The sequence below is a fragment of the Ailuropoda melanoleuca genome, chromosome 15 (genome assembly GCF_002007445.2).
Source record: "Ailuropoda melanoleuca isolate Jingjing chromosome 15, ASM200744v2, whole genome shotgun sequence".
In the NCBI taxonomy this organism is placed as follows: domain Eukaryota; kingdom Metazoa; phylum Chordata; class Mammalia; order Carnivora; family Ursidae; genus Ailuropoda; species Ailuropoda melanoleuca.
The window spans coordinates 53,685,746-53,701,589 of NC_048232.1; the positions used below are offsets into that span (position 1 = coordinate 53,685,746).

The 15,844-nt window shown below is 35.8% G+C and overlaps 1 protein-coding gene across 2 annotated transcripts in view; it reads right to left on the bottom strand.

Moving 5' to 3' along the window:
- LIN7A (lin-7 homolog A, crumbs cell polarity complex component) overlaps positions 1-15,844 on the bottom strand; it is a 122,620-nt gene that overhangs the window by 40,316 nt on the left and 66,460 nt on the right. For both annotated transcript variants that reach the window (XR_004620815.1, XM_002916775.4), the window contains exon 3: positions 963-1,034. Coding sequence is in view for 1 of the 2 variants with exons in the window: in XM_002916775.4 (XP_002916821.1) it covers positions 963-1,034 (72 nt within the window). In the remaining variant the exon portion in view is untranslated. The remainder of the gene's footprint in view (positions 1-962; positions 1,035-15,844) is intronic.

Sequence of the window (15,844 nt, forward strand, 5' to 3'; positions counted from 1 at the left end):
CCTGTGTGTGTACCACTTCAGTACAAGCAAAGCATGATGTAATGATAATAACACCCTCCTTCTGCCTGGGTTAAAAAAACAAAACAACTTACAAATCTACAGTGTTCAGTTACAGAATGAAAACTAAAAAATCAGGAGAGAAACCAGACGAGGTGATATAAACAAAAGAATTAAATGGAAAATGCTGATTATTTTCACCAGTTCTTATTTCTTATACATTATTAGAAAGATAAGAGCTTTTAAAAAGCAAGTCATTGTGCATCTATTATAACACTTCTGTGTTTGTAAAATAAGAACTACATCAGCAATCTTAGTTTAAAACTCCTGTTTCCTAATGGTCTATTTTCCAGATAATTTCATGATCCTATTGCTCTAAGATTTCCATTAGTGTAAGATTTCCATTAGATTTCTCTGCAATCTCTGGATTTGAGTCTTTAAAGAGTGAATGTGGTCATGACCACAGAAGGTGACGGGCTTTCCCTTTAGGTCAATGTCACATTCTTTCAGCAAGCTGCCCACTGCTCCGCTGAAGACACGGAAGAATCCTGCTTCAGAGGGTCTCAGGTGAGTTCTCTTCATGTCTGACTCAAGTCAAATCTTTTGACTTGTGCAAAGAAATCTTCATGCACTGAATAGGGAACACGTTCTTTTGGATCAGAGGCATGTGTCAGAAAGCCATGTATTATTTCATACAATGAACCAGTAGATTTGCTTGTGCTAAATGGACGTTTAGTGAGTTTAATGAAATCATTCTCCTTTCTTAAGCTACAGAAGCAGCAGAAACGTTCAATTTTCCATTCGGATTTTTACCTGGTTAGTAGTACTGGTTCTAGACTCTGGGCTGCCACTGATGTCTAAATTCTCTTACAGTGTACACACGAGAATACCTGAAACACACACGCGCACAATCAATTACTAGATCACTGGGGTCAAGTGTATTTTCAAAGTTACTCAAGCCTTACCTTTGCTGTGGCCCTGGCTCGGAATTCAGGACAGCCATTAACAGTTATCGTTTCATGCATATATTGATACACCTAAAACATTCACATAAAAAAAAAAAGAATGGGTAAGAACATGAAGAATATCAATTCCTTCACTGCAGATAGGATGATAAATTCTCATTGCAAAATACAAGTTCTCTGTCACAAAGTGAGATAGGTCTGGATCTATTATCCTGGTGATTAGGACCAAAAATCCCTCCTATTTTTTGGTGGGGGAGGGTTGCAGCAGCGAAGGCCAACACTTTTATTATTTGGCTATCCATGTTCATCAAACATAAAAACTCTGGACTCAGAATGATATTGTACAAAGCACACTGTTTTCGCTGACTAATGGACCAAAGTTTGAGCCTTGCATCTAACTGGGGAACTACGAGGTCCTAGTTGAACCACTTCACCACTTTGACTCTCTTTTTGTCCATCTGAGAAATGGGTAAAGAATATTTATATAGTATGGTTTTTTACTTGAAATAATACTTTCAAGACCCTTGTCACCTAATAAGCACGCCTTAAATAGCAGGTATTGTTATTAATTACGATTTTAGGCACAACTATGAAAATCATTACAATGTAGTAGAAAAAAATGTTTTCTTTCTAAATTGTCAGGGGTGGGATTATAAAATCTGTATATCACTGGCAAAATAAATTGCTTCATCATAAATAAACTCAAGTATAGAGAATGATTCTTTAAGGATAATTTGAAGATATTTAGAAAAAAGCTAACAAGGTTAAATATGTTAGATTCTATGCCCATTTTAAAGATGTAAATAATAAAGTTGTAAAAAATCAATTGTATGAGGTACAGAGGTTAAAAAGTCCATTTGGAATTTTGCTGGGGTATTTTTTGAGAGTGACCCATTAGCTACTTCAGTAAAAGATGAGAATATTAATCTTATTTTCCACACATAAGTAAAAAGTTATTAAAGTGAATTCAGAATGTGATTAATGCATCCATTCAACAATCGTTCTGTGAGTGCCTCAGACAGATCTCTTCCTGACATTTCTTAGCTGGCTCATCATTTCTCAAATACATTTGGTTGACTCTCCATGAATGCTGACTCATCTTTCCTAAGTGGCAAGTTTAGAAGGAAAAAGACAAAGTGGCCTGGCCTAGGAAGGTAGGGGCAGCATTTAGAACCTACCATTCGGTCTTATATTTCACTCAATAACTGGGGTAGACAATTTTGGTGAGAAATCTGAACAGGAAGGGAATGGTTTTCCAGGAAAGCATTTGTGCAGCCTGGGACTTGTTAATGCAAATTCTCCACGTTACAGGAGGGCTGCTTAATATGTTTCCATGTTATTTCCTTGAGAGTGCATCATATTGTTTTGTAGAGATATCTCCTCCACAAATTAATTCTATTTATTTGACCTTACAGACCATTTAAGAGCAAGAGTCTCCTTACTCTGCTTTTCTTGTTAATAATCTCTCTTAAATCTGATCCCTTCATTCTATCTTTTTTTTAAAAGATTTTTATTTATTTATTTGAGAGAGAGTGAGAGAGAGGGAGCATGAACTGGGTGAGGGATGAGGGCCAGAGAGAGAAACAGGCTCCCTGCTGAGCAGAGAGCCCTGCGTGGGGCTGGATCCCAGGACTCCAGGATCATGACCCTGGCAGACACTTAACCCACTGAGCCACCCGGCGTCCTTCCTTCATTCTATCTTAACTCATTCTCTCTTGCTCAAAGCTCTGCATTAGTGTCTTCATTGGGTCTCCCACCACCCAACACTATCGACTGTAGTTTTCATTGTCAAGGACCTACTAGACCATGTCACCACTGTGCTTTTGGCTGTCTACAACTTTTAGAGTAAAGGTTGCAAAGTCAAATGCCTACAGTAATTCTACAATAATGCAGAACCCAGCCTTTTCTCTAATTTCATTTCCCTACTTGTTTTCCTCCACCCTCATTGTTTCCCAAAGGTATCACACCTTCCTTTGCATATGCGGTTTGCTCTGTTTGGAATGCCCCTTCACCTGGCAGACCCTTGTTTATCCCTATTTAACACGATGCTAAAAGACCCAATTATAATTTTTCTGTTTCTTGTTCCAGGCCTCATCCAAGCAGAGAAATCTCTCCCTCCTCAGTTTTGAACCATCTGAATTTGTCTGGAGTCATTTTGGTGATCTTTTCCAGGGAAAGTGCTACCTCTGCTAGCATCCAAGGATGGTTATGAGGACAATCATTAGCAAACAATTAGGAGGTCGTCATGACTGACAAGAACAAAAACTAATTTTGTAAGTTCCTAAAATGAAGTAAATAAAAATTTAACAATCGTTATCTTTAACACTCGAATTTGAATTGGGAATTAAAAAGCGGAGTATGCAAGAGGCAGCACTACGTGTAGCTAACGCAGAGGTCCTGCAGACGCCGTGTCTTCATTGTATGTTCTGGTCAGTTACTTGATTTCACTGGGATTCAGTTTTCTCATTTGAAAAATAAGCCTTAGAGTTGTAACGAACTTCTAGGTCTCTCAAGAGGATTAAATAAGATGAGAACAGTTGGTAGCATGTAGTAAGTTTATTTTAAAAATTAACTATTATTACTACTATTATTGTTATTATTCATATTCAATGCTTCCAACTTATTTGACACTGGGATCTTTTGGGAAGAATCTCCTAGGATTGGTAGTCCATGAACACATTTTACAGAGAATTGAGGGAGGACTGCAGTTCTCAGCTGGGGCTGTTTTTGCCCCCTAGGAGACATTTATTTGGCAATGTCTGGAGACACTCTGGGTTGTCACAAATGGGGAGGGGGATGGTGCTACTGGCATCTATTATTGGAAGACAGAGACGCTGTTAACTACCCCACAATGCACAGAGCAGCTTCCCCACAACAAAGAACCATCTGCCAAAATGGCAATAGTCTTGAGACTGAAAAACCCGGAACTAAGAAATCATGCTGTATCATTTCTTCTTATACATAATAATCAGTAGGCCATAAAAAGACACTGGTGTAGCACGGGGTGAAGGATCTTGTAAAGAAATAAAAGGGTCTTGTTCAACGAATATTTTTTGGGGTAAATAATCATGATTCCGGTGAGCATTTAATGAGGACTTGCTCGAGGCCAAGGTAATGCTAAGCATTTTGTATCTGAAAGTTCATTCGATGCTCACAACTTATGATTCAGGCACTCTACGCACAAGGAAACAGCCACAGAGATGGTAACATGCCTATGACACACAGGTAATAGCAGACTTGGTGCAGAGATTCAGATCTCATTGCCTCCAAAATCTTCCCTCCTTCAACCACATGAGGCTTTCTTATTAAGACAGCATCAGACTACTCTTATTTTGGTAGCATTGGGGAAACAAAAACTTGGAGATGTCACCAGTATTTATTTATATTTTGAATAAAGCCATCTAGGTTTAATATGATGCCTACCGTTACACAAGTGGTAGCTGCAAATGTATAATACAATTTGGAAACCAACAAATTCAGCACTCCAAATAAAAGTGAAATAGCACTTTTTAAAAAATATTTTACTTATTTATTTGAGAAAGAGAGGGCACGTGTGAGAGAGAGCACAAGGGGGGGAGGGGCAGAGGAAGAGGGAGAAGCAGGCTCCCTGCTGAGCAGGGAGCAAATGGGGGCTCAATTTTGGGACCATGAGATCATGACCTGAGCCTAAGGCAGATGCCCAACCAACTGAGCCACCCAGGTGCCCCCGTGAAATAGCCTTTTTAATTGTCTTTTATGATCATAATATACTAAGATTCAAAGAAAAGAAGTCAAATACTATATTGTTAGTCTTTTCTTCCTTCCGTAAAGCACCACAGATTCTGATCAGCTGGTTTTTAAACACTGGCTGACATGGTCTAGGTAGAGCATCAAGTCAAAACTGGGAGATATTAGTTCTATTCCATTAGCTATGTTGCCTTATGAAAGTTACTTGATTCATCATGTTCTGGGGACAAAATGTATCCCTATCTATCTTGCTTTTCAAAGACAATTGTACAGATATTTATAAAACTTCGAAGGAAATTGTTATAGAAAGCTAAAATATTTTACCAGATGCCCTGAGAGAATTCTTAAAGGGAAAACAGAAAATGGTTGCACGAGCTTCAACCAGGGACAGTGGGGCTTACAGTTTCCAGAATCAGCTGGGTCTCCAAATTTCTGGACAATTTCAGCTACAGCATTTCTAAGCACTTTCCATTTGGGTAAGATGGGTTTAATTTTCCTACTGAAACTCAAGTGATTTACAGAAACGCTTGTACAGGGTTTTAGCTTACATTTTTGTATCAGTAATTTACTAACTTTGAATAAGTCTCACTAGATTCACTAGCATTTTGAATATCTGGAACTTATTCCAAGCTCTTGAAAATTTACAAATACAGATCAATTCAATTAAGGTGATGGGGTTGCAGTCAGTTGATTCGGAAAGTGCGTTTAGTCATTCACTCAGCTAACAATCATTTAAGAGTTACTCCAGTCAGTGTGTTAGGCACCTGGGCCAAAATATGAAGGAAAAAAAAAAATTAATGGCTCTTTCTAAGACTTTGAATGAATGTAAACTTTCACTGTAGAAGGGCTCTTGAAAAATTTTTAAATAAATAATTTACTTTTACTTTTCTTTATATTAACAAGCAAATAGACTACTTTTTCTGGATGGAAATTTTATCACTGAGACAATAGCAAGTACAAATGAAGTAAAAGTTTCTCTTTTACTCCTATTTATTTATCAAGTTTACAACAGAATTACCATATAGATATGTTAAACTGAACAGATAAAATTCTACTGCAATGGGATTTTTGCCTTTGAGCTTTCACGTATACACAGGTTATGTAGACAGTATCAAAATATACACTTTACATCGAATCATTCTTCTTGGTCTTGAAAACTCTGATTGGTACAGAGAGGTAGGGAAGGGCTGACAAATCCATATCATGAGTTTCTCATCCTGGGTCTCGTCTCTTTGTGACTTCAAGAGATCTGCTATCTATGCATCTACATAAAACCCTATCTTCAAGAGGCAGTCAAAGAGGATAAAATATGTGGCTTCATAGACCATAACCCATTATTGTCGTTAAATTCTTATGATAATAGCTACTACATTTCTATTAGTATTATTATGTGCATGCCGAAGATGCAATTGAAACTATGCTTTTAGAATTTAGCTGCTTGGCCAGCAAGCGTGGAAAACACCTTGAATTCGAAATTAGATTTTGATTGTTCTCTTCTGCTCTTACAGTTTTACTGTCTTTTGTATTTTGGTGTTATTTTAAAATTGCCGTGTGAGGCAGATACTGGGTTGGCTCTCCTTCCCTAGCTCCCATCTTCAACCTCCTCCTCCCAGCATTGCCTCATCATAGGACCCAGTTCTGTCCAATAAGAATTTAATTGGAAGTAGGGGAGAGGCTTCAGGGAAACTGTTGTTCTCTTGGTACAAATGCTATCCTTTTTTCCTCTCTACTTTTTGTCCTGAGTGTGAATATCATCAGCTGTAGTACCAGCCTACCACTGCAAGAGACAGGCCATGAAAAAGTAGAGATACCAACTCCGATTATAAGGAGCTCCTGAAACACTGCAAGCAGCTGCCTTTATCTCTCACCTTGTAATGAAAAAAAAATAGTCTTATTTGTTTAAGCCACTGAAGTTGGATTTTCTGCTACTTTCAGCCAAGAGAATTCCTGATTGCTATATCATTCAAATAAATAGTATACAAAACTGTGCTATCTTTAGAGTCTGTTTTCTTTGAGGCCCCTCCAATTCCAAGAGTTATATAATTTGTTCATTAAAAATTAATGCAAATTTGTTAATGTCAGGGTTTAGAAACAGAGAGGATAGACTAAAATGTAGTATAAAAAGGTAGACACTAACTCTTCGGGAAACTTTGCTAAGAAAATGAAAAAACAATTTGACTGGAGAAAATGCTTGCAAAACATGTATCTGATAAAGGCTTCATATCTGGAATATATGAAGAACTTTCAAAAGTCAATAATAAGAAAACAATCTAATTAAAAATTGGATAAACTCTTTGAATAGGCATGTCATCAAGGAAGATCTACGGGTGGCAAATATGAAAAGATATTCATCATCAAAGATACTCAGTATCATTAGTCACTAGGAAAATTCAAATTAAAACCATAATTAAATACATCTACACTCTTTTAACATGTCTAGATTTTTTTTAAAAATTGACAACACCTCGTATGGGCAAAAATGTTGAACAACCAGAACTCTTGTACATTGCTGGTCAGAATGCCAAATGGCACAGACACTTGAGAAAACAGGATAACAGTTTTCTGTAAAGTTAAGCCTACACTTATCTTAAAATTCCCTTCTTTACTTTTAGCTATTTGTCCAAGATAAATAAAAATGTATATTCATACAAAAATGGTATGCAAATACTTATAGCAGCTCTATTCATAATCAACACAGACTGGGAACAACTCAAATAGCCTTCAACTGCAGATGAATAATTAAATGGAAATACATCTATACAACGGAATACTGCTTGGCAATAAAAAGGAAGAAACTACCCATACATTCAATGATGTGGATGAATCTCAAATGGGCGTTGCTTGAGTGAAAGAGGTCGGACTCCATGACTATTTCATTTATATGACACTCTGGGAAAGGCAAAGTAACAGGAACAGAAAATAGATCAAAGTTACCAGAAGCTGGGGGTGGGAATGAGTTGCGTACCGGGCATGAAGAAATTTTGGGGGTGTTGGAAGTCCTAGATCTTGATAACGGTGATGATCATGGGATTGCATGGGACAATTAAAACTCTTAGAATCGTACACTGAAAAGAGGAAATGTTATTACTCTATGTAAATTATACTTGCATAAACCCAGATTTTAAAAAAGCAGAAAATATTTTGAGATGAAAATATTCTGAAATTTCGTCATGACTTTGGAAATTAAAAGCAAGTGCTTTGAAATACAAAGACCTACATATATTTAAAGTTTTTAATAGAATAAAAAGATGACATTAGTTCCCATGCCTTAAAGTTTATAAATGTGGAAAGCAACAGATACTTTAACGGATGGTAACATTTCTTTCAAGCACAGGACGCTGCCGAGGTTTTGTAGTACCTCATTATGAACAGGCTGGCTCCTAAAATGTCAATAGAATTACAATTAGGATTAAATACACTCCTCTATATCATTGACTGGAAAAAAGAAATAAACCTTTCAGCAGCATCGTGAAAAATGAAAATTACATTAGAGCAAGGTACCTCAAGAGGGAAAAAAAAGTAGAAAGACAAATGATCAGGATTATTAGAGCAACTTAATGAGAAACAAAGTCCAAATGGGAAAGTGATATGGTCTAAATCCCACCACATTAGAGTGTTCATTAAGACTTGTTAAATGCATAGTTTTTATTTAAGCAAGTAAGAACGTACATTTTGAGAATAAGAAAAAGCCAATAAAAGTATTAAGACTGATATCTGTTATCTGTACCTGTATTTATATTTTTAGTTGTTTTCTTGATTTTTCAGATTTGGAAACTTAGATAAGAGTTGAATAAAAGAAAGTTATTTGATATGGTATCTTGATTTCAAAATATTTAAATATTCTAATAATATTAAAAGCAAAGACTGATCCCTTTCCATATCCTTTTATAATTATAGGCCACCTGGGTAGCTGGACAACATTCACAATATTAAGTCACAATATAGCTATCATAATATAATAAAAATATGGAAGGTTTTCTGAAAGTAGATTTTAGGCAGGGGAGGTATTTAAAATGAATCTGTGACTCTAAATTTAATTGCATTTAGTGGAGTGGAGTCCATGCATGCAAAAAAAAAAAAAAAAAATCAAGTGTCCTGATGTGAATGTGTACACTATACTTCATATGCCTAAAATAAAATAGAGATAGAGCTTAAGGTACTGAAAATACAATCCGCTTATTTTAAGAGGTTTTGTAGAAATATTTCCAGATCAACTGAAAATTGGTTCATCTATTAAGGAAGAGATAGTTCAAAAATACCTAATTTTCCTTGAGTTTTTCTTGCATTTTGGAAAAATGCCAACCATAAATAAATGTTATATATTTAGAACTATAACTATCTATGTATCTGTCATATATAGTTTTCATATGCTTTTGTAGCTGTGAAACATTTTGTTCAAAATTGCAGCATCAGAATTCCCATAAACTAAGGTATTTAAGGTAAAAAACTTAATGTCTAGAACCAACCAACCATTGTTTGCAAAAAGAAAAGAAAATGACACATACTGGTTACAAGTCATGTCTGCTACAGTTAGACCATCAACGCTCAAATCAATCCTGTGAAAGTCCAAGAAGGATAAAATTTCCAGAGTAATGTCTTTTTCTACAGCTTTCTATAGCCATCAACTTTGATGAAAATATGCCACCCACTGGACAAGAAAAACATTGACAGGTATAAAGAAGTAAAGGACAATACATCTCTATTAGGTTGAAATGATTTGCAAAAGAGGGTTCAGTCATTAAGGCAGACATTTGACGGTATTGCTGGAATAATCAATATGGCGACTGACATTGCTTCCAGAAATGGGTCTTGAAGAAGAAGCATTCTTCCTTGGTCCAGTGACAACCGTGACGTGCAAAATACTCTTTATGTCCTCAAACCAGGAAGGGGAAGATAAATGGACTCTTTCAGTTTTTAGTCACAAAGGACACAAAATACCTTTTTTTAGGCAGTATGCCTCATAACTTCTTCACTGTTTTGTTCAACCATGCCAATGCATTATATAGTAAATGCTTTTGAAAGAGAGCACTTCCTTCTAGCATTGAAGGAGAAACCTCAGTTAACACTTGCCAATACAACTATTGTTCTCCAGAAGCAAATCATCTTTCCTACAGAGCCTCATGCTTCACTTGTCTCCTGCCAAGACACAGCTGACAACTAAGGCATCAACAGGATGGCATTACCTATAATTAAAAGCAAAAACAAACAAACAAAAAACACTGAATCTGAAGATTGAAAACAAATATGACATTTTGGGACTAAAAACTTCTCACTCTCCCTCCCCCATGTTAGATTCTGCATATCTGTTTACTTTTTGTCCCAGTAGCTACAGGGAAGGAAGACCTCTTGCTCATGTGATTGGTCAGCAAGCAGGAACTGTATTAGGCCATGGTTTTACTAGTGGTGCTGATCGTGTTTCTAAAAGCTCAGCTGTCATGAGACACACCTTCATCCCTTTCTGTATCCATGTCACAAGAAATCAGGCAGGAGTTGCCCACTTGGGGCAGAAGTAGCTGGTCCTGTTTTTTAGTGTTTACTTTCTTAGGCCTAACCAGACATCTCAGATTCAGACTAGAGAAAAGGGGGGTTTACTGAGGTGTCTGGGCCCAAGCTTCATTATCCAATCTATATTTTACCAGACAGAGCTGCACTAGAGAGGATTTGGGTACTTGCCATGCAATTAACAGAGTGGCAATGTGTTTCCTATTCGGTTTTGGTCCTTTTCATCTAGCTTCCTTGGTTGGTAACTCCCCGAGAAAGAAGGGTGAAATGAGGAAGGGGATTTGAGCTCTCCTGGATCCACTGGCTATGAAAGCATTTTAACAGCACTGAAACTTCAGGTCTGTCTCTCACAATCCACTTGTGTATGTCCAAGTTTAACTACCTGACTCAGACTTTCTGCTACAATGTGATACATGCCATCTATGACTTTCTTCAAAGGACACTAAGTAGCTACACCAGTAGAAAAGCTGAATTGAAAGGGTCATAATTTGCGACCAATCCTGTGTCTTAGAGGGTTTATGTGAAAATAGTATTACTCTACTGAAAGAAAATATAGCCTCAAATTGCAAGTGATCTCCAATGCTTAGAGTTAGATGAAGATGAAGAATATTTTGGACAAAATGATGCCTTTAAATATCTACCCATCTGCCTAGCCAAGTTACAACGGAACTAGGAGTTTTCCTGAAATGCTGTTTATAGGTTAACTTTAATGAGAAGAACACATTAAGAAAGTTCTCTAGCACTCCACAGCCTAACTGATGTGGGAGGGATGAGAGGACTCTGAAGGAGGGTATTCTGGGATCACTTACTAAGGAGGGTTAAATGCTCCCTCTAACTTGTTTTTGGTTTTGTAGGGACTCAGTAGGAAAGCCTCAAAATTATTGGTATGTTACATAACACAGTCCTCAAATCTATATCCGTTTTGAAATTTCCAGAGGCTATTTATATCACTTGTTTTAAATGAATTAAAATGACTATACTTGCACTTAATTTTCCAAAGGGAAGAGAAAATACTTTGTTCAGTTTTATAGTTTTGCAACGAATTATTCTGTTATATAAAAGTACAATAATTAGTTGTGAGGCTATAAAACTGAGGAATGGCTATAATTAAAAAAAAACTGTCATTAACTATTAATTTCTCTACTTATTTTTATGATTGGTTTATATATCCTAGTGGGTTCTTTACACATATAACTTTCATAAGGTAAGACAAATTAAGTGCTTTGTACAAATCATTTAATAACTGCAAGAAAAAAAGTGAGATCATGAATAACAGCATTTCCACAGGGTCTACATGGCAGATGGCCAAGCCACCAGGGAGAAATCTCTTTCCTTATGGTTGTCTAAAAAAGAATTCCCTTAAGGCAGCTGTTCCCATCCTGTCCTTGTTACACAGCCAGAGTCCTCTGTGACAGGAAATGCCTGAGCAAAATGTTGGGAAGATGTCATATCCAATTAGTGTAACACCATTCAAAGGGACTGGATTATCTCTATTTGCTTATTTGGGGTAAAATTCAAATGAGGTTTGGGGCTTAAAAATTTGTCTCATTTTACTGATTGGATTAAGATGATGTGAAATCTCACAAAAGATCCCAAAACACTAAATATTGCTCACTGGGAGAATTTTAAAATTTAAAATTTACCAATGTACTTAAAATTTTGCAAGTGTTGTAAAATCCATTTCTACTTCTTTAAAATAGGTCTTTCTGTGGTAAATGAACTAATCATTTTGGGTCAATTCAGTGTGCATGGTCATTGTCACAGGAGTCATATGAGCTAATAAGTAAACACTAAAGAAAAATTTAGCTCGGTTTTAAAAACCAACCTGATTATTCAGTTGATTGAATGAAAATTATTATGGCTAATAACAGGTTTCCAGAGGTTGCAGTAAAAATACAGGATGCCTGATTAAATTGGAATTTCAGACAATGGGTAGATTTTTAGTTTAACTATGTCTCACACAATATTTGGGACATCATAAAGGGACTGTGGTTGAAAAAAGAGACTATTATAGTCTGGCTGGCAAGGAATGTTGGATAAAATTCAGAGCAAAATAGTGAATACCATTCAGGAAGAGACTGAAGGAACTTGGTGTTGGTAGGCTCTGGGCGAGAAAAGATAGAAAGAGGTCCAGCTTGGAGGTGTGGGCAGGGACGTAGGATAACCGGTTTGACTTTGGATGATATTGTTTGAGTTGTCTTGTGATCTCCAAGAGATGTTCAGTAGATGGCTAGATATGTGGATCTGAAGATCAGAGGAAGAATATAGACTGTAAGATACAATTTGTGAGTTATCTACTTAGTTGGCAAATGAAGCCCTTTGTGAACCTGTTATCCTCTAGGAGAAATTTAGAGTGAGAAGATGGGGTCTTAAGGGGCTGGCTCTAAAACCTACTTATGTAATTTATAAGCAGAGCCTAAGTCTTATATTTAACCAATGGAGCCAACGCATCTTTTTTGGACTTAAATAACTCATATATATGCTTTTTCCAGTGAAATATATCCAGGAGAAAAACAATACAAAGAAATACATTTTTAAAAAGTGACTTGACAGCAAATGTAATTCGTATACATTACAGAAAATTTGTACAATATACAACTGTACAAGCAAAAAATTAAAATAATTTATAATTCCATATTAGGATACTACCACTGTTAACATTTTGGGAGATTTATTTCTAGTCTGTTTTATTTGTTCAATTTTAAAAATCAACATCAATTCAGTCACTATATTTTTTTTTATCCGATATTTTACTTAAAATATTGGGGATGTTTTCCTCATGTATTAAATTCTCTTTCACGTTATTTTAATGGTGCCATCATATTAAATCTTATAATGTTACATAATGTATTTATGGAAAGATGATAGAAAAATAAAAGGCACTCTATGTCCTACGTATAGATCTTATTATCCGTCCATGTGATAGAGTTTATCAATTACCATTTTCACTGTAGTTTATACTTGATACTTATTCATTCCTACCTCTTCTCTCTTATGTTCAGATAGACTCAAGAAAACACAGACCCATTTACTTATAACTAGAAGTCTGTTAAAAAATGGAAGAAATGGGATAGGGCTGATAGAAAAGAGAAATGGACTATAATTACTTCCTGATCGATTACAGTATGTTCACTGACAAATATACATTAGACTTAACCTGATTTTCTTTAAATCTTTATGCTATAAAAATATAGCATATAAAATTAAACTCAGCATTTTACCAATTAGATCATAGCCAGCTCATTAAAACACAAAAGCAGATTGTATACATGATCATTACTCATCAGAATCCTAGTGGCAAAACCATGTTAGGTAGTGAGTGGGTCCTGACTGTCATAAAAAAGTGTGAATTAGAAAAAATCTTATTGGTGACAGACATAAGATTTTTAAACCATAAAAGTTTGTTGCTAATGCAAAAAAAAAAAAAATTGGGATCAGATGGCGTGACTTACTTTCATAATCTACTAATTACTTTTGTTTTGTTATCCTTTTGTCTTTCTATTTGATTACTTGAAAATTTAATGACGTTAAAACTGGGTTACAGACAGTTGAATAAAAAGAGAATATATTAACAAATTATTTTTAGTAATTTTCCATCTGTACCTCCTGCCAATTCCGGTGATGTACAGAAACAAAGTTTTCTTATACTTACTACAGGAAGCAATTCTTGCTATAGATAAAATTTCCCATAACAAGTAAGAAAATTACCAAAACAGATATTTCTGAAATTAGGTTATGACCAAAAATATTGTTTAATAAATGAAGTTTCAGAATAGGAGAGGTTACAGACACGTGTTGAAAAATGAACAAAAAGGAATCCTGAGTTTTGGTCTGGGTTCTAATACAAAATTATTGCATAATCACTGATTTTTCTAAATGTTCCATGGCTCCTCCTACTATTTAGAAAACAGTTTTAAAGTGTGCTAATTCACCATTTAAACACTTTGAGATAGGAGTTGTGCAGTCCTTGAAATAAATCTTCAAAATAGAGAAGTGGAAGATTTGGTTCTTCTCCAAAAAAGTTATCAGACGGCAGATGTGATAACTGTCAAAGCTCTGACCAAGTCTCTGAGCTTACACTAACTTTACTGTGAGACACATCTTGGTGATCTCTGTGCAACTTATAAAAATAGTTTCATCACACTTTCTAAGTATCTTGGAAAATGATAAATCATGAATCTTTATATTATAATTATATATTTCTATATATTAATTGCATTCCGAGGCCTGATCCCTCCTCTTGAATGATTATATTGAAAATGAGCACTACAGCTAATTCTCTACTTCCAGCAGTTATGGTCTATAAAGTCTCTGCAAATGCTGAATTAGCCAATACTGAGCCATTGTTCCTAGGGAAATACAGGGTTAGGTTCCTATGAGCCTCTGGTCACAACATTCCCATCAACCAATCAATTTATTAACTTGTTTTATGTGTGTTTTTGTTTAAAGACACACTTTATTCAATAAAAATTTTTGATCATTAACATTGAACTCAAGGCCAACAGCACTATAACTTACGCCCGAATGAAGTTAATCTAGTAAGAGCTTTCTCCTGTAAGGCGCATCACAGCCTTCTTGCACGTAGGAACACTGGCCAGCCCTTCGGCACTATGCTTGGCGGCCAATGCAAAGAGCAAGATCACCAACAAAAAAAACAAAAATGAAATAAACATGACACTAAATAGACCACAAAAAGAATACTTGTATACGGTATAAGAGCTGAAACAAGAAGGTGGAGTGCTGCCTTGTTTATTTTCAGCCAGGAACATAAGGGTGCTCACTGGGCGATTCACATTTTTCACAACTCTGCACATATTCAAGAATGATCACAAAATAAATTTTAGCAAATAAGTGAATTCATAAATACAGCATACCCAAATAATGAAGATTGATTGTATGAGGATAATTCATTTAAGAAGCTACAAAATGAACAGTATTAGAACAGGCTTGCCTTTCCTGACACTGTCCCAGCTCACCATTACCAAAACACCAGACTACCCTCTGCATGGACAGGAGTTTTCCATTTCCTCTTCTCTGATGTGCTCTATTAAATTCAGCTTCTGTTCAAGGCATCAGGCTTGGCTCTGTTCAATTAATCTCATAAAGTGCATAAAACAATCGCTAAATTCTAATTTGTCATCAAAGACGACCCCTAGCTCTTAAACATGTGCAGGTTTGATAAAAAGAGAGAGGAAGGAAATGAAAGGGATTTTAAAACTGCTGCTTAAGAACTCTAACAGAGTTAAAGTCCTATTTCAAGCTCATTCATTCAAGGGCTAAATAGACACACAGAAATGATTTTGTTCTCCATTTTCTTGTTAGATTAAAAAAGGTAATTGAAGTAAAGCAGGTAAGCAAACATAATTAAACATACTCTGTTTATGAAGGTAGAGCCTAAAAATGTTCTAAGGCTGGTCATACCAAAGGGCAATGTGTCCTCTCAAAGATAAGAGAAAGAGAGAACAAAATCACTTATCCATAGGTGCATACAAACTTAACCAAGTTGCTACTAATGGCAGAATTTATTTGACTTGAATTAGACTGCTCTGGGCCCTCCTCCTCTATTCTGATGAGTGTTTTACTTATATGTCCTACAACCACAATGACTCATTCAACCAAGAAGGAGAGAAAGGAGGTTCAAAATAGCTCCCCTC